At 35.7% G+C, this 22,119-nt stretch overlaps 1 protein-coding gene across 7 annotated transcripts in view; it reads left to right on the top strand.

The window, feature by feature from the left end:
• The window catches only part of DMD (dystrophin), a 979,946-nt gene that overhangs the window by 697,254 nt on the left and 260,573 nt on the right, over positions 1-22,119 (top strand). For all 7 annotated transcript variants that reach the window (XM_059839939.1, XM_059839938.1, XM_059839941.1 and 4 more), the window contains 2 exons: positions 14,220-14,431; positions 21,284-21,438. In XM_059839939.1, the coding sequence (XP_059695922.1) occupies positions 14,220-14,431; positions 21,284-21,438 (367 nt within the window). The remainder of the gene's footprint in view (positions 1-14,219; positions 14,432-21,283; positions 21,439-22,119) is intronic.

The following is a 22,119-nucleotide window of genomic DNA, read 5'->3' as shown; positions in this document are numbered from 1 at the left end:
CAGGGAACATGTATTCCTGCTTTCATGTGGCTGGAACAGGACCTGCCACCCAAGTGCAAATATAGACATGTGGACTAGGGAATAATCTAGTTGTGTCTGTAATTTCAATCAGTAAAAAAACAGGCAAGGTAAGGATAAAAAAATATTCCAGGATAACCTGAGAATCTGTTATACACACGGTAAAAAGTCAAGACCTTTATTGGTAAGGAGGACTACCACAACAAAGTAGGAATTGTCAGTTCTTTTCCTGCAATATATGGTTATATCCAAGCAATTGTCATTCTTAATTTTTTCTTAATAGAGGAAGTTCCCTGCCAACCACTAAGCACTTACTCCTAAGCCTCAGATCAGTTTAATGATAATAAATGGATTTTTTCATTTGTTTTGCCTTTAGGTATCAATGAAAATATAGTAAGAGCAAACTTCTTGAATCACTTGAATCACTCAATTTAATTTCCAGATCTGCTACAGACTTTCTTTATAATTCCAGAAAAGTATTTTAATTTCATTTGTTCAGATTTTTTCAAATTAAGATGGGCTAATATCTCTTATCCCAGCCTTTCTCTGCCATACCTCTTCAGAAGACTAGATTTTATGATCTGTTTTGTTTGAATCTAACAAACCTAAGTGTTTTCTGGTTTGGTCCCTGTTTTAAGGCACTACTGTGTTATAAATAGTAGATTTCACAGAACATTTTAAATTTAACTATAAGCAGACCTGTAAACAGTAAAAATATCCATTTTATTTTTATCTTATTCATGATGATACAAACAGATGAGCTATGCTCATGTAGCAACACATTAGTCAAAATGAAAATAAATGGAAACAAAAAGAAATTGTTCAGAAATAAAGTTTTGAGAATGTGATCAAATTATTTATTCACTGACAGATGGATGGGCAATATTAATGTCCACAGTTATTTTAAATTCTGTGTCAGAACAGTATATATTCATTTATACAAGACCATAATTTTCTGTAGCAATTAGAGGGCAAACAGGAAACAGAGGTCCTGCTCAGCAGAGATTACAAGCTAAATTTAGATGCCACATAATCAGCCATATCAGGAAAATGCAGGTTTTGGTGTATACTGTGTCCCGTCTCTTTTCCTAAAATGGATGAAATACACAAAGAACATATATTGGAACATGCAGCTCTCACAGAACTTAGTTAAGCATCCTGGAGTATGTTTGCCCCAAGGATTTTACTTTGGCTATCCTCAATATAAATTTGTCATAATTTTAGTTTTGCTTGAGTCAAGAATAAACCAAAAACAGAACCAGTGTTTTACACAGCTCCAAAGCTCCTTTGCAAGTCCAACCTGAGTAAATACTGGCTTAGTCTGTGTGAGAGAGGTCCTAAGACTTTGGTGAGTTGTTGCACCAGCTGGTGATTTGATTCTGTTATGTATACAAATCATCACTGTAGTTACTTATGAAATACCATAAATAATTCAAAGAATTTAAGTTTATTACTGGCTTCAGGACCAAATGGTGACTCTGAGGCTTTCCAGTCTGTGTTTGGTGTATAACAGTGTTTCAGCCTTTATCATACCAAAAAGAGGGGGGAAGGAGAAAAAACAAAACAGTTCTGGAGACTAGCTGCTTCATCTTTCTTATTTCATCTTTCATCTTTCTATTTCATCTTTCATCTTTCTTATCAGCAAGTCTATAACATGACAGGTGGGAGAATGACACGACAGAGGACAATCCCTGGTTGAGTAACAGCAAGAAGGGTGGATAATGAGTACACTGATATGTGGTGAGAAAGTGGTGGCATTTGGGCTTGGTGAAACTTTGAGCTTAAAAGGGAATATTTAGGAAAAAGATCTATTTTCTATATTTTAATTGGATGGGAACTTGTGTACAGTCGAGAGAACGCCTATGCTATGGAAATTTTTTCTGGAAGTGTCAGACTGTGTTTATGTCTGCTTCATCATCTTAAGTTTAGAAGTGAGTGCTGTATTTCAGAGCAAGGGATATAATAATTTTGCAGAATATTCATTACAGTGTCTCTGAAATCCTGTACTTTTGACGCTTGGCTTTCTTCATGACAGAATAATATTAGGATGGCAGAAGTAATGGTTTCATCTGTTTGTTGGATAATTTTCTTTGCTCCATTTTATGTAGTATTCTTAAAATGCAGAATTGAACAGAACAGACTATTTCAGTTGGAAAGGACCTACAGTGACCATCTAGTCCTTCTGCTTGACCTCTTCAGGGCTGATCAAATGTTAAAGCACTTTTTAAGGGTGTTTTCCAAATGCTCACAGACAAGGGGCATTCCCCACCTCCTCAGGAAGCCTCTCTCACTATCTATCCTCCCTCTCAGTAAAGAAATGCTTTCTAATGTCCAATACAAACCTGTGCAGTGTGTTAGGTTCAAAATTTGCTGAGTTTAAGCCATATCAGAATAGTGACTTTGAAGTGTTTGTCTAAAGTGGATTAAGTTCAGCCCCCAGAGTGTCTCACCAATGTTCTGATCTCTGTTGGAATACCATAGAGAACATGAACAAGGTGCTGATGTCTGATTAAAAGAAAAGAAAACACCCCAGAACAAACACAACACCTCAGACAAAGGAAACCAAATAGTAAAAGGCAAGTTATCATGTCTTTCCTTTTCTCAAAATTGGTGAAATTGATACTTTTTTTCCTTAGCTAAAATATTGCACTAAGATGACAGATATGATACATTGTTGATTGGTTTGTTTTTGGTTTTTTACTACTGTTTTTTACATCTATTTAGTTATTAAGGAACAAGTATGAAGTGTCATACCAGGCTCCATAGATTAAGACCCAGTTTATGTGACCTTGAGAACTAATCCTTTAAATTCAGAATAGGAACACAAAAAATGTTACCGGTTTTTTTCTGGCACACTCCTATGCTTGCAGATTTGTGCTCCTTTCAAGTTCAAATACCAGCATTTTTATGATGGGACCCTCATTTTCTAATCAACAATTAATTTAAAAAATAGGAGCATTGTAATTGACAATAAATTCTCAAAATGTTTTAATGTTAGGGAATTTTCAGAAGAAACATCTTTCTCCTGTTGTTTGTGTTACTTAGTTGACTCTGTTGGATATTTACTTTGAAATGCATTAGCCATTTTAAGTGTGAATTTTGACTACTTCTCTGCTTTATACTTCAAGAAAGTTGAAGTTAAGAATTTCAACTGTTAGGAAGCTGAGATTGTCTTTCTTTGCATTAAAAACGTATGGATTAACCAGTATCAGACTGACAGCACCTTGTGGAGTACTTAAAAAATTGGTGCAAGTGTGGGAGGGAAGAGAGAATGGGACAGTTCCAAGAACTGTGGAAATGTCAATCTGAAGAAAAAGCAGAGGCCCCAAGCAATCTTTGGAAATAGTTCAAAATTGGTGCAATTTATCTAAAAGACTGTGATTGTAAATCCAAAGCAAAAGAAAAGGTAGATTTTTAAAATTTTCAGTCTTTTGATATCTGATGCTTTTCTTCTCCCAAGAAGATTATTGTAAGAGAATTATTTTACCCAAATCACCAGGGCAATTCATTATCTGTTTTGTAAACTTGACTTTCTCTTGAGTCTATAAGCTTCTGACTGTGCTGGAATTTATAGTCAGCTGTCCCTGAAGATATATCATGGGTGGAGCTGTATGTCTGGTATTTCACTGCACTATTAAGTGCTGCATCCAGCTGTGGGGTCCCCAGCACAAAACACATGGACTTGTTAGAGCAGGTGTAGAGGAGGCCTTGAGGGCTGAAACACCTCTCTAGGAAAGTCTGAAAGCTGGGACTGGTCATCCTGGAAAAGAGAAAGCTCCTGGGACACCCCACTGCCACCTTTTGGTTCTGAAGATGGACTTTTTGTAAGGGCAGTAGTGATAGAGCATTGAGAAGGGCTTTAAGCTGAAAGAGGGAGGGCTTAGATTGGATTGTAGGAAGAAATTTTTTACTGTGAGGGTGGTGGGGCAATGGAACTGGTTGCCCAGAGAAATTACAGATGCCCCACTCCTGGTAGTGTTCAAGGCCAGGCTGGGTGGGGCTTTGAGCAACCTGGAAGGTTCCCTGCCCATAACAGGGGGTTGGAACTAGGTGATCTTTAAAGGTCTCCTCCAACTCAAACCATTCTGAGTCTGTGATTAAGAAACTGGTAATTTGTAAATAAAATAAATCTATACACCTTTCAGTTTCTCTTGTGAAATGAAAAATTGTTAACTCAGTTCAGATGTACTGTTAACTCAGTATAAAATACCTGAAATTTATGTTTGAAGCTGAGAATAGAAATATTTTCAAAGAAGTGCTATTATTTCTTTCCTTTCAAATAAGTTCTTGCTCTGCTCATTTGGAAGTTTTCTTTGCTTTAGAAGGAAACATAAAAGTCAAAGCTGGGGTGTTTTTGATTTGGCACACTGTTTTTTTTCCCTCCTGATGTCTGCATGGCTTTTTTTGGATACTGAGCTAAGCTCAGTGTCATTACCAGCACCCAATTTTCTGTCACTGTTGTGTAGTAGTGGAGCTCTGGAGTTGTCTCCCAGCTGACCCTGGTGAGGGTTGTGTGCTGTGGAGGTGGAGGGACTTGTTAGTGTCAGAAGAGGCATAGGAGAAGATCCACTATAATCTGTGCTTATTTGGGGCTTTTTTTGTGGAAGAAAATAGAAATATAAACAGTCTGCAAAACTTGGTTTCAGTATCTTGGAGCCTGATAGCTGAATTATTAAGACAATTTTAATTTGCTAGTTATTTTCATTCTCTCAACATCTCCCAAAGCCTTGCTCCCACACTTAGAGCTGGATCTATTAAATCAAAGCCAAAGCAAATCAGTGTACAGAATAACAAATGCAGATATATTTGGAAAGCAAGTCTCAGCACAAAGTCAGTAGGAGGTAGTAGGCTGATGACATTAGGAATGTGCAGTGTAAATATGAATGTATGATAGCAACTCAAAGTTATGTGGTACTAAGAATTCACAATCTCACTGCCTATATGCCTCATTAGGTAGGTAATGAATTTCACACATTTCAGGACTTAAACTACCCAACCTACCATTATGTTTTTGCATCAGTAAGTTTAGGAAAGCCCCAGTATATGAAAGCTGATGTACTTTAGTAATGCTAATAGCATTCTTGATTATGTTCAGAGAAAGTAAAATACAATAACACTAATTTAATATCCCATTTTTAAATACAGGCATAGACATCTCTTCTGAAATAAATATTTTGTAGACAGGTTGATTATTACAAAAGCAATCATCCATGGACATAAATTAGATACATAACCATAAATTATTTTCCTTTTAATATCTTAAGTAACCAATATCCTAGAAAAAAACCCAAACAAAAAGACATTTGAGCAAAGATAAATATTAAAGTACCTAGTTGGCCTCTAATTATACCTTGCAATGAAAAAAAATACAGAAATTAATTCTTTTTTTTCCCCTATTCAGTTCTTTGAAAACTTCTCTATAGATTTTAAACAGATACAATTGGATTACCTACATATTCACTCATCTAGTTAATCAGATTAGTGTTAATCCTTTGGCTTTAGTTTGGGTACTTCCCATCAGTCTAAATATCATTTGTAAATCTAATGTAAGTCTTCATAATTATATTATGAATATTTAAGAAAGCTAAATCCAATAATGCAGTACATATTTTCTACATGAAACAAAGGAAAGAGAATAAATCAAACATTTGATGATTAAATGATGATTAAATCATTCCAGCAAGGAAATTCTCTGGTTTTTTTCAGTTAGTACAATATTACAGTGAAGTTATATTTTTATATCAGCCAAAGGTGAGTGTTTCTGTAGAAAAAAGACAATTTAGGTAACTTCTAAGGGCATGTTCTGCTTCTGGGGTCATGGAAGAACCACTGCTGACTCTTCATTCTGCCAGAGTAGTGGGATTTTAGTTTTGTCAATCCATTTCTCCATGAATACCCTTTTCTAAGGATCTGGTGGCAACAGAAAGGTATCAAAAGATCATTCTCTAATCTGTTCATCTCCTTTGTCAATAGCTTGTGTTTATGCAATTATAGATGTTTGGTTTTGTAGGTTTCTAGCAAAACTACACTTAGATTTGTTACCTATTTAATACTTAACCCTAAAGGATCCTACATCTCTTCAGGGTGTTTATTTCTCACATCAGAATTTTACTGATTGTATGACATTTTAAAATGCAAAGCAAATGGTCTTCCACATTGTGCATATCATGATCTGTTCCTTTTCTCATTTAGTGAAAAAATTATCATTTGAGAGGTGATAAATATTATATACATGAATACTTCTGTAAAAAGTTGAGAAACTGATGACCGCTTTCTGAGGGACCTGTTTTCCAAATAATAAACTCTTGCATGCCCTTCTCAGTGCTCAGTCATGGAAGAAAGTAATTTCTTTAGATGTGCTACCAGCTTAGACTGGTCTCTAACTCCCACTCTCTAAAGCAAGGTATAAAGCATGCCTAACAGTGTTGAAGAATTATTTGCTTGGTGCTTGGCAGAAACCACTTGACAGTTTTCAGTTCAGTCTGTTTGATCTGACACTTCCAAAGGAACAGAGTGACCTTCATTAGTTTGAACATGTGGAAGTGTTTTTTAGATAAAAGAAAATAAGCTCTGTCCTAGTGAAAGAAAACAATATTAAATCAGACTTGCAATAGTTGGAAATTATTACCCCCCAAAAGTATCAAACTACAAAATAAGACTATTACTCTGTGTGTTTACAAAAAACCCAAACACATCTAAATCTGTTGAAATCTCCTATTGCCTGTCCTACTTAAGCTCTGAGAGGTCAGGGAAAATAATGTTCTTCCCCTCTGGACTTTCATGCTTTGGTGTGTCAGGTGCATTTTCATTGCTCTTCATGACCCCCAAAAGACAGCTAAAGTCTCTGTGTGCTTCTTCTTCCTGGTTTCCTTTGCAATTCCTTTTGCTTATTCATAGAAACTGTAACATTGCACAATAGTGTAGATTGCAGGGTGTTCCTTTTTCCCAGGTATTATTTATTCACTTGTTTAAATGCAGCTTAGTTTGAATATATACTTTCTGGTTTGCCTAATTTTCTGTAAGAATAGGCTTTTCAAAAAATCTGTCATTATGTGTTATGATACTTTATGATAAGGACTAATATTTCTAGAAATACCTTAATATATCAATGGTGCATAAAAGCTACATCTGACATCTGACTGGCAAAAATGGCAGACTTCACATTGGGGTCAATATTCTGTCTTGCCAAGCCACTACTTGGGGTTTATTGGCTAAATCCTCTCATCACTTTATTGAACACTGATGCATAAAATATCCTGCATGACACAATATTAGCGTTCTTCCATATGTACATTAACTCTTGCCATAGGTTTCTAAGGTCATTGTTTAAGAAGTATGACTTTTATAAGCCATTGGGAAAGGTCGAGAGAAATGCTTCTCTCCAAGGAAAGATGAAGAACAGCTGAAGCATAAATCACCACCTGAGCAGGCTGGCTCCAGCTGTTCTCTGCTGGGTGCTGTGTCCTGTCCAGATCCATCATGATACAGGCAGCAACTTATGGGATAACTGTCCCTCTAACTCCCTAAGTTCTTCAGCAATCAAAAAAGAAATGTTTTAAACTTGTCCTCACTTGACTCTGCATCTACCATCCGAATGTTCTCCCTTGGCCAGTCTTGCACAGATTCAGATTGTTCTTTAGAACAGAGACAGCATCGTTTCGTCAAGGGATGTTGTATGATAGGCTTTATCAAAGTGATTCCTCTTTGAAAAAAAAGACTCAAATCAGACATCTCCTGTTCTGGAAGGCAGGAGAAGAGAAAGTAGAGCACTCAAGCAAGAAATAATTGACAAATGGAGAATTTTAAATAAATCCTTTCCTGGTTTAAAAAAAAAAAAAAGTTTCACTTATTTTCTTAGAACAATACAATAATACAAAGAAAGGAAACCACAAGATAAGACAAAGTTTAAGTCATATTTTAGCTGTGATTCCACTTACGTTGTTTACAGAAAACTGAACCAAAATTGAAAAAAAAGTCAGAAATTCTTACATTTAGTGCAGGGTTACATTCTTTCAGAATGGTCTTGTAACCCTATATAAACATCTCTTTCTTCCCTCATAATTTATTTATCCCTATTATGTGGGAGATTATACTGATTGGTGGAAGAAAGACAAAACTGTAAAACAGGGGCAGTAACCTAGAATATTTCTGTTTAGATCCATATTTTCTAGTTTCTCCATCATGCCTCTCATAAAACTCTGCTGACTGAAAAAAACTGGAGTGTTGTAAAGCTGCAAAAGTGTAACTAAACTAAATTTAATATAGATAAATGCATAGATAAGTAAAAAGCAAATGAAGTAAAATAAAATGCATAACAATTAACTATCCAGAACATTCAAAAGAAAGTATACTATTGGGCTGCAATTCAAACAAAAATTATTCCAGCCTGAAAATCAGTGCATCAGCAGCTTTGATAACATGGGCTAATACTGGCTATAACTCTGCTGTTCTCCAGTTGCATTCTGCAGCAGAATCAGATTGTATTTAGTGTTCAAATCCATGAAAATACACTGAAAAAGCTGTTTTTATGGGCAAATGTCGATATATTGACAATAATGCTTTTTAGAAGAGGTCTCCTACCGTTCAAAATTAGTGTAGTTTGTGTAATTTTTTGGACAAGGAAAGTGGAAGGTTTCTACCTCACAAATTCTGTTGCTATTCACAAACTTTTTCACTTTTTTTTGGGGGGTGGGGGGTCTACTAGGTTCAATTGACTTAACAAACCAGCATGGAATTAATACTTTTTCATCTTTGCATAGGCTAAATATGGAATATGCATGTTCCAGTAATATGAACATAATTTCTCCTGTGACTCATAGCTTCTTCTCAGGTTCCTTTTCTGTTGTTTCTGTTGTGGTTATGTTATAAACTACAGAGAGTAAATTCTCTTACTGAAGCTATATTTGTCGATAAGATAAATTGATAAAATGGCATGAATATTTACCAAAAAATTTTTTTGTTTTCCTGTGATGACTAATGTATGAAAAAGCCTATCAAAATTTTTGTTAATAAATAAAACCGAATTTTAAGTACACAATCTCCTTCATTCTTCTTCAACAAGCATGTTCTTTCCTTCCTATATGAAATGAATTTTAACCAGATTGAAGGATACCTATCTTGTGTCTGATTACTTTAGGTTTTGCTTTCTGCTTTGTTGTTGCTTATAGTAACTTCAGTTCAGCAGAACTTCTTTTGTGAATTTTAGTATATAATCACTATTGATCAGCAAGGAAATAGCAGAGGTAGAAAAAAAGAAATTGAATAGCAACCTTGAAATTACATACTGTCAGAATCTCACCATGCCCTAAGTTACTCATTTGAGAGAGTTCAGTGTTGGACTGGGAGTGGTTGGAGCCATGCTGGGACACTTTCAAGTAAGCAAGCACAAAAGTTGTGTAGGTGAAGTATAATGAGGACTTCTGCTGGAGCACTGTGGTTTGGAAATGGATGGGGATTGGTTTTCACTTCAGGAAATAACCTGTTGTATATACTTTGTCTTTCTGACACTCAGTTTAGATTTTTCAAATATTTTTGTGGTTTTATAGTCGTGTAAAACTAGTTACTAGTAATGCATTTGGCCACATGCATTAATAAAGTATTTCTTTTCATTTAGGCTGTAAAGAAAATTCTGTCTTGATTTTTCCAGTTTGCCCCTTTGCAGTCAGTAAAAATCTTCTTGAGATAACTGTTAATACTGATTCTTACAATAAAGATATTGTGCTGTTGTCAAATTTAGGGCAAGGAAGGAACGGAAGAAAATGATAGAACAAGGACATGCCACACTAAGAAATAAGGCACGGGGCTTTGAAATGTAGAAGGCACAGGACTTAGCTGTAATAAACAGCGTAAAGTGAGATGCTTCAGGAACTACTCAACTATGGGGAAATAAATGCTATTGTCATTATTACTAATTATTTCAAATTCCACTGCTTCAGTTATATCAGTAGTACACAAGGAGCTGTGTTTGTTGTATCTATATAGGTGTTTCCAATGTGTAGTTGTCACAATAGGTTGAGCAATGACATGTAAAACATAAAGATTAGGGTCCCATTTCAATAATATGTTATTATAATGGAGAGTGCAGTAAGGACAGTTACATTTTATTTTTCTTGCAAAACTTACTTTTTTTAAGTCATATTAGATGGTCTGTTTTAATTTTCAGTTTCTTTTTTCATCTTTGCAATAGCTTTTGTCCACTTTTTTTTTATTTATATATTTTTTTAATTTATTGAATATTATTTATTGAGGGCCGTAAATTCAAGGTAGGGAAAAGTGATAATATTTTTTTCTTAAGTTCTCCAAAACTTGTGCAATTTTGTTTTTCTGGAACAGTTACTTCATGTGCCATTGTTTCTTCTATTTTTCTGGGTTTGGAACCTAACTTCTTATTTCTAGGCCTGTCTTCCTCATTCCAGGTGAGGGTGATAAAACTCGGAAAGAAATTGATTTTCCCTGTGCTGAACCCATTAACCCCAGCCAGCCACTCACTCACTCCCCCAGCATCAGAACAATGGAGAGAATCAGAAGGGTCAAAGCTGGAAAACTTTGAGATAAAGACAGTTTAATGGGGAAAGCAAAAGCCATGCACACAAGCAAAGTAAAATAAGGAATTAATTCAGTGCTTCCCATGGCTGGGCAGGTGTTCAGCCATCCCAGGAGAGTCACAGGTAATAGTGACTTGGGAAGACAAACTCCATCACTTCAAACATCCTCCCCTTCCTCTTTCTTCTCCCCTCTTTATACACTGAGCCATGATGTCTGGAATATCCCATGGTCTGGAATATCCCTGTCCCAGCTCTGTCTCCTCCCAGCCTCCCATGCACTCCAGTCTCCACCAGTGTGGCTGTAGGAAAAGCAGAAAAGGCCTTGGCTCTGTGTAAGCCCTGCTCAGCAATAACAAAAATATCTCTGTATTATCAACCCTGTGTTCAGCACAAATCCAAACCACAGCCCCATACTAGCCACTAAGAAGAAATGTAGCTACCCCAGCTAAACCCAGCCCAGTCCTAAATACACACATGGGGATCCTAAGGATTTTGTAAAGTCTTGACAGCAGAAAGAGCCCTTCTAAAGGCTGTGGTCAGAGAGTTGGCCTGAAATAACTTTGGACTGAGATTCCTTGCTCCTGTCTTATCAAAGCCTCTTAAATATATTGATAAACCTATTCCCAGTAGTACTCAGTACCCAGAAAAAGCCTTTTCCAGTACTCTTGCACAAACTATCTATGATGTTCACAATTTAAAAGTTGTCTACTATTGTCCAACATGATTTAATAACAATTGTCTGACCCTTCTCATCTGCAGTGAGTAACTCATTAGCTGCAGGTGAAGGGGTTCATGGGTTCCTGGGCTCAGTTCTGACACAATAAGCACTCAAATTACATTTTCTAACTTTTTCGTTTGGCATAAATCTAAGTGTCATACATCATCTTTCATTCTAAAGAATGAACATGAACAAAATACATCCTTAAGAGAAATGGATTTACGCTGTAGTTTTCATTTTGGAAGTGAAGCTCATATTTTAAGTTTTAGAGCCTTGTGGGTTTTGTTATTCAAAAGTCAATCAAAAGCATCATTTAGAAATTGCAAATGTATAAATGAAGGGATTTTTATGTTGCATTAAATTAAATAATATTGTCATAGTCATAAAAGTCTCTCTAATAAAATAAATTATTCATACATATTTTATCCTAAATTGTACTTCACTTTTTGGTATACTTTACCTTAGAAAAGCCAGATTAATTGTGTAGATATCAATGTGTGTTTAACCACAAGTGAAGTACTTTTTTAATTGGGTTTAGTCATTCACTAGTGCAAGAAAACAACATTTATTCTTTAGGTTGTTTTGTTTTGTTTTGTTTAGATTACCTACTAGATTCCTGAACTCTTCAATTCTAGTCTGTAATGAAGCAAAAGTAAATATATATATGTGTATGTATGTATATACAAAAACATTTATTGAGGGAGCTAAGCCAAGTATTTTCACAGGGAAAGGGGAATGTTTTTCATAATTTGGAGCTAGTGCATTCATAGTCACTTGTGTAAATGGGCTCCTGGGATATCCTGAATGCAGTTTTCATTATGCAGCTTCATTGTCCTCTTGGGTGGGAGAACTGGTCATCATGGAATCCCAGGACTGTGGTATCTGATGAGAAACTCAGTCTTGCTGCAAAAAGCACAGTCCCTGGAGGAGGACTGCTAAATATCTTATTTGCATACTAACCTCATGAGACATTATGGAAGCAATACATCTATAAATATTTTTATTTTAGTTGATCACAAATATCAGCTTTTCTTATTAAAAGCAGCTCTTATGAAAAATTGTTATAACTGTAGATCCAGCTTTCCTTTGAAGCAGAGGGTTTTAATTCATCTCTTAATTACCTCACCCCCGCCAAAAAAAAAAACTCAATAAGCCCCCCAAACTATGTCCACCAACAAGGAAACCTATAATAAAACAAGGATGAGTGGGATTTTTGTAGTTTGTGGGGTTTTTTTTCATGGGCAGCTGACACAAACAAGCTGTTGTACTTCTGTCTGCAATGTACCAAAATCTCCAGTTTGGCAGGAATCAGAACATATGAATGTCTCAGAGTCAAAGGGGGAAAGGAATGATTTGCAAGAAATGGGTGGCAGCTGTTGCCAGTGACTCTGTGGAAGGTGTTGAGGCAGTCTTTGTCCCTAAGCCTCCAGCACAACCCTTGAGCCACTTGCTGCAGCCATAGCAGGGAGATTTTGCTCAAGCAGCTCACTTCTGTTAGTCACCCTTTCTGGAGTCTACAGCCTCTTTTGTTTCAAGTGTACTCTAAAGCTTACATCAGAAATCCTCCCCCAGAGAGGGCAAAGAAATGAGTTGGTTTGTGACATTTGCTTCAGATTAGATTTAAGCATTCGCGCCTTCGGCTACCCTTGCTGCGCTCTGATGGTGCTTTATGTGTTCCAGTTCTGTTTCTTAGCTCCTTTTGCTTTTCCTTTGACTTAAGCCTGCTGCTATGTGTGCTTACTCAGTTCTTCTCCCTAGGCTTCAGCAGGGAATGCTGAAAGTTTTTTCTCTCTCTCTCTCTAAACTTCAGCTGAATCTATGTAAAGATCTTTATCCTTTCTTCTGGAAGAAGGAAAAGCACTGATAGGTAGAAGTCTCTTTTCCCTGCTGGAGCATTTCTCATCCAGGTCTTTGGGCTGCACCATTATGGAATCAGCCTTGCAGTGAGAGATGCAGTGCTGGAACTACTAGCTGATGAATATTTCACTGGCTGTCTTATTACTCTAGGAATCTCAGTTCCCTTCCCTAGAAGGACTGTGAATTTGAAATGCAGTGAAGAAGTATTCAAGAAAATACTGAGAACATATTTTTGTGCTGACTAAGCTCTGGGAATTTTACATATATATATATATATATATATATATAGATACACACATATATATATATACACACACACATATGTATGTATGTGTGAATGGAATGCTTATTCCTTCCTGCACTGCACAGATTTTATTGTTTTTGGAGTTTGGGTTTTTGCTTATATTGCGTCAAGCTTCAGCTGCTTGCACAAGTCTGTCTATTTGAGTTTTTATGCTACTATGGATGGGCCTGGTGCTGGATATTAGCCAATGCTTATCAGTGATTTTAGTGAATCTTAAGTTTCCAGAAATCACTTTTCTTTCAAACAGTGGAAAAAGCTCATTTTTATTTTATATTTATCATGATTATATGAAAAAGTTGTTTGGCCTTTGCAGTTTGCTAATATTTGCCTTAATGAAATAAGAAAGTAGAGCCATTAATTATGTCTTGCAATAAATATTTAACAAATATTACTCTAGTCCCTAAAGGACTTGTTCTTCATAAAATCCTTGGTTTGTTAAAAATGAAGGATTATTGCAGACACTTTATCTCAAATGTGGTCCTATTTCATAAGGGTTTTTGAGGCATGAACCTGTCATTCTTTGCTGCATATGCATTGAAACATGCTGTGTGTCATAATGCCTTACTCTGTGACCCAGAACAGTTTTTCTGTTCTTTTTTTTAACTAAACTTCTATGCAATTGCAGTTTAAAAGTAGAGAAGTTTTCTGATATGGTCAGTTCTAGAAAGATTTTAATATCATTGTTTCCTCCCTTTAAAAAACAGAATTAATAAAAAAAAGAAGAAAAGAAAAAACTTTAAAGTAATTCAGCTTTTGTTTTTCCTTTGTGTTTCACCAGTTGATAAGATACAGAGCCAGTGGGATGAAGTGCATGGATACCTCCAAAACCGGAGACAGCAGCTTCAAGAGATGCTGAAGGATTCAACACAGTGGCTAGAAGCTAAACGAGAAGCTGAGCAGGTTCTTGAACAAGCAAAAGCTAAGCTTGAGTCATGGAAAGAAATTTCCTACACCGTGGAAGCTTTGAAAAAGCAGAACACAGAACTTAAGGTCACTACTGAGTATTAAAATATTTCCGTTTGACTTAATGAAGTCGTTAAAGAAAACTTCCTCTAATTGCTGTCCTTTAACTGTGGTCAGAGTACATTGCAAAAAGTCTTCCACAGCAAATTAGAAAGAAATTGACATGCAAAGTCTAAAATATGTGTAGCATATTCCTTGAATATGAAATTAGTCTTAACAGTCATAACAAATAGCTGGCTGATCTCACAGGAGGAATGCCTACCTGTTTAGCACAAGTATTTCACATCTGTTCAGCAGCCTCAGAGCACTGGTGCTGCAGTCTGGGAAATTCTGTACTATTGGTGTGGCTGTCCATGGCTGTCTGCACTGCTAATGAAGCTGTATGGGTTTTCTGGAAGTAGTTGAGAATGCAGGAAAAAAACCCAGCTATAGCAAACTAAATGGGTATATTTTGGAAATCAAACATTTTAGATTTGCCACAAGATAATCTCACCAGCTTCAACCTTGACAGGGATAATAACTGAAAAAAAAACCCTGAAGTGGCTGCTCTTGTGATTTTAGCACACATGTTGCCACATTATGGTGCTTCAATGTGTTAACTTATACAGCTGAGCTGTACCTCAGGTAGAAAATATTCTGTTGCATCAGTTTTGAAGTTTCTTGTAATAGAAACAGTCATACTTTGGTGAGATTCTTCATGAAAAAATTTTGAGAATAGCTGTTTAAGATTAATAATATCTCATTATTTAGATGGGGAAAACCAAGGTTGAACTCAACCAATTGATCAGCCCTTTAAGGTGACTCCTGCCTCTGTGGGAAAAGAGTTACACAAGTATTTCGTGTGAAGGAGATATTCTCCTTTTTTGCCCACCATATTTTTGTAGGTTTTTTTTAACTCTTACCATTCAAGTTTTGGTTAAAGTTTGTGTACTTAAAGCAGTCCTATTAACACAGCTGAATGGCAATGAACTGCTGTGAAGAGTTTTTGGGTTAAGGTCCTCATCAGCTGGTTTTCTTGCCACAGATAATGTATGTAGAACTTCATGACTGGTTCAGTTATCTCCATCACCAGTTACTTAGAATTAAATGCAAACTCTGTTGGAGTTTTTGCTTGCTTTTTTTTTCTCTTTTGCTTGCCTGTAAGAAGCATAAAAATGTTCATCAGGCCATTGTTTTAGGGCTGAGCTGAAGTTAAGTTATCTCATTTAAGATTGTACCAAAAGGGTCATTGTTTGGGAAGGGTAGATTATGGTAAACAAGGGCAATCACTCACTAATGTATTGGAAAGAGTTATAGATCATGTGTAGTGCTGTCACTCAGCAGAGAGAACTCCCATTTGTCACTGTCTTCCTGCAGAGATACAGTCCTGGCTTCTGCCCAGTGTTTGTTAAAACAAAAAGGAAAAGCTTCAACATAGTCAATGTCTCAGCTCTGCAAAGACTCAATTAACAAAAAACCAGTTCTGTGCAAACACTGTCATATGTCATAGTATTGGAGTGTCTTATGTTTCAAAAACAAATTACTGAACTAGGAAAATAATTGAAAATGTTGCTTTAGAAATGGATTTTTTTGTCCTCTTCTTTTACAAGAGTATGTGAAGTTGAGACAAGGTCTGTTTAAGAGTGTATGCTTTATGAAAAACTGTGGGGTTGTTTGGATCAACATTAACCGTGGAGAGAAATAAGAACATGCCATTCTTCTCCTCCACCCCCAGAGTTCTAGAGAAAGAATAATATTGTACTTATTCACAGAAGGCATCTTTACCTATAAACAGAGAATGGGAATGGAGACCTGCAGTTTGTTTTGCCTCTTACCTCACTTGGGCTGTCTGTATCCTCAGCCATTCCCACCAGTTTGGAGCCAATGAGATGGATGTGTTGTGTCAAGTTACAGACATTAACCTACAAATGTAATTTCAGTGTCTCAGCTAGTTCATCTTAATTTGTGCCCTCCTGATGATATGAACATCAACAAGCTCTACTCTTCTGAGGTTGTTAACTTTCATTTATTTGGTTTTGCCTAGGCTTTCTTCCTCAAGTCTAGAAGAAATTAAATGTTTTAGAGAGTGGGGAGTAGGAGGTTGGGGGAATTTTTTTCTCCCTCTCCTTTTTGTGTTTCTTCTGTGGAAGCCTTCCTTGAGGAATTATCTTTGTCTGCCAGTAATTCCTATTGTGTCAAATCCTTCATCAAATTTTCTCAGATGTGACAGCATCAGCTGTTATGTTCGTGCTTGAAATAAGGGGTCATGAAGTCTAAGGAAAATGGGAATTTTTTTTTGAGTTAGCAGCTTTATGTTTCTGCTGTACAGTATTATCTAAACTGAAGGACCTAGAAATACATCAAGTTCTCAAAATAAATGCTTTCCAGGCTTCTGTGCCAAACACATATATTTTGATTTTGTCCCCTGAAGATGTAGAGTAAGTAGGCTGTCTTTTGGCTTGCTGTTACACTGATGAAGAGGAAGCTGTAATTTCTATTCATTTGCTTTGAGGGAAAGAGAGAGGTCAGTGCAAGACTTAATAAATTCTTCAGACTTATTACTTTTGTCAGCTTTGTATCTCAACACAGCTTAGTGTGAGAAAGAAGTCACAAAGCTTTCTTCTGGTTTGCTTGATAAATATTGTAGGTCTGCCTAAAGACAGATGAATCAATGTGTAAGTTCCCTTCTGCTTTGGGGGAACTTTTAGATAGTGCTTGTGTTGATGCCTTTTTGTTAGGGCATCCTAATACAAGAGTACTTGTAAACTCAATAATAAAAGTCGATTTTTTTTTTTTTTTTTTTTTTTACAATGCCAGCATAAAACAAAAATCTATAACTTGTTTGTATTTGGCATTAATGCTTCTAAAAGAATTTTTAAAAATTTGTTTCTGACATTTAAAAGATAAAGTAAGCATCTACTATAGCTAATAATAAAAAAATATTATTAATTTGAATCAGAAATTAATTCATATTAATTTGCTGAGAATTGCAGCATTTTTTTCATTCTGAGATTTTTAATTTGGTATTGGAGTACTAAACTGGTGTTAGGTGTGGGGAACCAGAATATGGCAATGTAGCCAATGAGAGTCTTTACCATTAGGGCCTGTTTTTTATTGTTCTTTAAGTGATGACTGCAGATGGTTAACTCAGCAGGCTGAAGGTTATAGGTGTATAAATAGTGCACAATCACACCTCAACTCCTTGCATCAGCACGTCATCAGAACATAAGCTGGTGTAAAACTAGCCTTTTCTTAATAGGACACTGAGCCTCTGTTTGAAAGAGAGAGAAAAAAAAATTAATAAAAAACCCCAAACCCTAAACCAAACCAAACTGCTAGGATTGCCTGTTCACTCCATGGCTCCTTGCTTTGGTAGGAGCTCATGAGGCATCATTTCTCCTTCTGTGCAACTTCATCTGGGATAGGCAAAGAGAAGAGGAGGAAGAATGGAGACAGCGTTTCATTCCTTTCCTTCACTGACCACTTATTTTTTCATCTAAACAGGAAATTCAATAGCAGCCTGATTGCATCCCCTGCCCTGTTGGGACAGAAAAGGCCAAGCAGCCTTCCACTGGCAGAGCCCAGGGTGTGAACTTTATTTCCTGAATTTGTGGATAAGGCTGAGGCTGCCTTTGCTTGCCTTTGTTTGTTTCTTGCAGGCTAGTGACTTATTAGGGACTCTTTTGTCATTCCCTGTGTACCAAGATGAAGAAAAAAAATCAGCATTTTGTAGGTTTTTATTATTCCAGGGCTGACAGTGTACTGCTTTGATTTCAGTAAAACAATTATGAATTTAATTCATGTTACTGGCTATGTTGAAAACACTGAATTAGAATTCCTTGATTAAAAAAAAAAAATTCTTTAGGTATATTAAAAAAAATGCTATGGATATATTGAGAAGGACAGAAAGTCAGTCTGGTTTTCCAGATTTGTGATATATACACAGAACTGAATGATGTTGCACATTCATATTGCTATATTTGCACTACTGTGCATCATTGATTTTGTTCCACTGGGCAATCCTGGGATAAAATAAAGTGCAGCTCTGATTTCATTACTTGTTTTTAATCAAGGGCTCTTAGTTGCACAGGCTTTATTCCTAATAACATCAACTAGTGTCTTTTAATTAAAAATTATAAATAAATTTATACCGAAGTAACATGATAAATGCACAGCCTTAACTCTTTAAGCCTTTTAATATACTCAGCAAATTCCAGTGATAACACAGGCAAAACAAAGAGAATGCTTTGAAAAGAATGTCAGAAAGAAATTAAGGTAAGGTAGCAACTTCCTTTAAAGAAGGAAAAAACAAATGCGGTCTTAAGTAGCTAAAAGGTAAATGAGGCCTAAATACATAAAAGGGAAAAGAGGAAGGAAAAGGATGTAACTCTGAAGTATACATTGCAATCTTGTAGGAGGGCAGTTGGATAGACAGGTGGAACCTGTACCCCAGCACTTTGGTCTCAGTGTCTGCACCCACAGCACAGTTGAAGTGTGCACTCCTCAAAGCTGTTGAAAATCATATCAATTTCCAGTAAAACAGAAAATACAAACAATTTCCATCACCAAAGCTCTTTATATTCATAATTTCTTTCCTGAGTGACGACCTAGTGTTGTACTGTCAGGAAGTTAATGGATTAATGTTGAAGTTAATGGTGAGAACAACACTTTTGGAAATAAACTTGTAATGGATCTTCCCATTTATTTTATTATAAAACAGGGTTTCAAACCTTTTGGAAGGTCAATTTGATTCACATGGATCTGGGCAAAAATATCTTATTTTCAAAGTAAAGTTTACAGGCCGTTAATTTACAATGCAGACAAAATATTATGGTAATTTCTTTATATAAAGCAGTGGACAGTCAGTCTGCTTTGATTCTTTGGATGAGAATAAAAATTACCTGCATGCCTGTGAATTTTTAAACAAAGAGAAAGGTAGAGTAAAATAAAGATAGATAGACCTAAATTTAGAAGATACTTGCTATATAAGATCTACAAAACTGAAATTATAATTACTGTAGAATTTATTAACTATTTATTATTTTGTATATAAATTATTATATTTATGTAAATAGGAACATTTATATATATTTATTTTATAGCATTCTGGCAGGAAAGGAGCTCAACTGCCAGACTGTTTTCAAAACAACCACCTGTCTGTAACTTCCTCAAAGAAATAGTAGTGTTTTCCACAAAATTATCATCTCTTCTGTCTATATCTCCTTACTTAGCCAAGAGAAATTTCTTTAAAAAATTTTCTAGGCAGCTTCATCTTAGGCGAGCTTAACCATAACATGTTCAGGTGGTTTTCAGGATTAGGGGTTTGTAGGCTCCTCCTAATGCTTGATTGAAATAGGATCCCTTGTTCAAAACAGATAAACAAGGTGCTGCCTTAGTTCCTGAGGCTGTCTGGTGCTCAGAGTGATCTGCTCTCTCATGAAGGAATAGCACAGGAAATGGAAGAAGTACCTGTTTTCAGCTTTAAATTATGGAGCGAACCTAGAGGTGTTGAAGTAGCCTTTTAACAGATAAGAGTTTGGGGGAAAAAAATCGAACCCAACCTGCCCCTTTGGACTCTATTCAAAGAGCAAGTGCATTTTAGTCTGAGTCTTAATCAAAATCAGTTTACAGACCTTCTGAGATTAAAACCTAAATGCATGAATTATTTAACATTTATTTATTTTTACTTAGTATTTAGACTCTTTCACTAGGGATTGCATGTAAGTTCAGCTCTATGTGAAGAATTCTTTATCTGAGTCAAAACAAGATTTCAAAAGGAATACTGCTTTGGGAGAATGAAGGGGAAAAAAACTATTTTTTTCTTCACAGGCATTTCCCTATTTGTATATTAAAGCACAACAATAAAGACAGTTGAGTCCTACTGTTTGTTGTCAATAGCTTCAAATGTTTATATGCAACTTTCTCTTTTCAAATACAAACTGTTTTTCAACTTGTATTGTCCATTTTATTAGCTAGTTGGAGCCTGTTTAGTACAAAAGTACAAGTAGGCAATCAATTAACTTTGCTCTTTCATTTTGTTGTTACACATTATGGATTAAACATGCAGCTTCAGTGCATTTATATGGAAATTTGCTCTGAGAGAAAGACTAACAGGAAAGATGCATGGGAGCTGGCTGAGTGACTGGATTTCCTGGCTTGCTTCTTCAGTGAGACAGCTGGCCTAGGTGGAGAGAAGAAACAAAGGAGAGGAGAAAGTGGGAGGAAAAAATGAAAGAAAGAATGACCAAAATTTTAAAAGCTTTTAAATATTAACCATAAATTAGCATTGTAAACATATGGATAGGTTTACCAGTAGTATTTTGTTGTATTGCAGATTTAGTGCTGCTCCAGTAGATGGCACTAATTACATAAACAATTTGCTAAATGAACTAAATTTAAAAAAAATAATAAGCCAAAAGCACAGGTATTAATTGTCCAAATCAGTATTATTCCACAGTAAAAAAAAAAAATTATTCAGAATATATGATTTCACTTTATTCTCTATCTCAATACTCAATGTCACAAATAATCATTGTTTCCACAATGCATGGTAACGCATCCATCTATTTGTGTCTCAGAAAATAATAGTCAATATTATAATCAGTAGTTATCAATTTGAGCTGTCATGTCTTTTCCAGCATTTAGAAGTTGGCTGCTTGGTCCTCTCAGAGTTTAGAAGTAGTCCTGTGACTAAAGAATTTAAAACATATAGAAAGACTGCTTTTTATTTCCAGTAAATCTGTGGAAGGGGCTTTTTTTTCTTTTTTTCCTTCTTTTTATACAGATGGTACAAGTTATTCAGCTCCTTTTCTAATAACCACACAACGTATGCAATCATTTTATGTTGCTCTGAGGATTATTCTTTCTTTATTTATTTTTTTATTTCTCTTTTTACTTCAGCAATTTTCAAAAGAGCTACGACAATGGCAAATAAATGTAGATGTGGCAAATGACCTGGCTCTGAAGCTGCTCCGTGATTATTCAGCAGATGACACCAGAAAGGTACAACTGATGACAGATAGTGTGAATGCATCGTGGGCTGCCATTAATAAAAGGTAGGATATAAATTCTGCTGTTAGATTTGTTGTTACTCTCCATTTACATTCCTTGTCCAGCTGTGGTTAGAGATTACAGAAGATGCAACTTTTGCAAATGATGTGAGTGTAGTGGTCACGACTCTTCTGTAGAATTTCTTGGAAATATGTCTTTAGAATAGCATTTAATTATAGCAAATAAAATTTAGCTTCCTGCCAATTTTCTTTTGCTATAAACAGTTGCCAAATAACTTAGGCTGATTGATTGTATTTCAAGTATTTAACATTGCTTCATATATCTGTACTATCTCCCCATCACAACCACAATAGGGATTCTGACTCATAAACCAAGTCTGAAAATGACAGACATAACCTATTGAAGCAGGTTCAAAGTAGGAATGTTATCTTTGAAGCAAATCTCTAGTCAAGAAAGTTTTTATTAAATCCTTGACCATGTTCTTGATTACATTTCACAGCCCTTCAGTGCTTGGTTTAGATGCCAATTCCTTACTAAAAGCAAATTTTTTTGCAACTTGCCAACAAATTGTGAATCATTCAATATGCAATCTACAAGATTATAACATATTGCAGTAAAAATTGCTTTCTTTATAGTAGTGAAAGAGTTTTAAATCATTGCACATAAGATTAGATATGTAAAAATTATATGAAAGTTGTTTAACCAGTATCTTGGATTAAGCTTTA

The sequence above is a fragment of the Haemorhous mexicanus genome, chromosome 2, assembly GCF_027477595.1.
Source record: "Haemorhous mexicanus isolate bHaeMex1 chromosome 2, bHaeMex1.pri, whole genome shotgun sequence".
In the NCBI taxonomy this organism is placed as follows: Eukaryota; Metazoa; Chordata; class Aves; order Passeriformes; family Fringillidae; genus Haemorhous; species Haemorhous mexicanus.
This window is presented reverse-complemented; position numbering and strand designations above follow the sequence as displayed.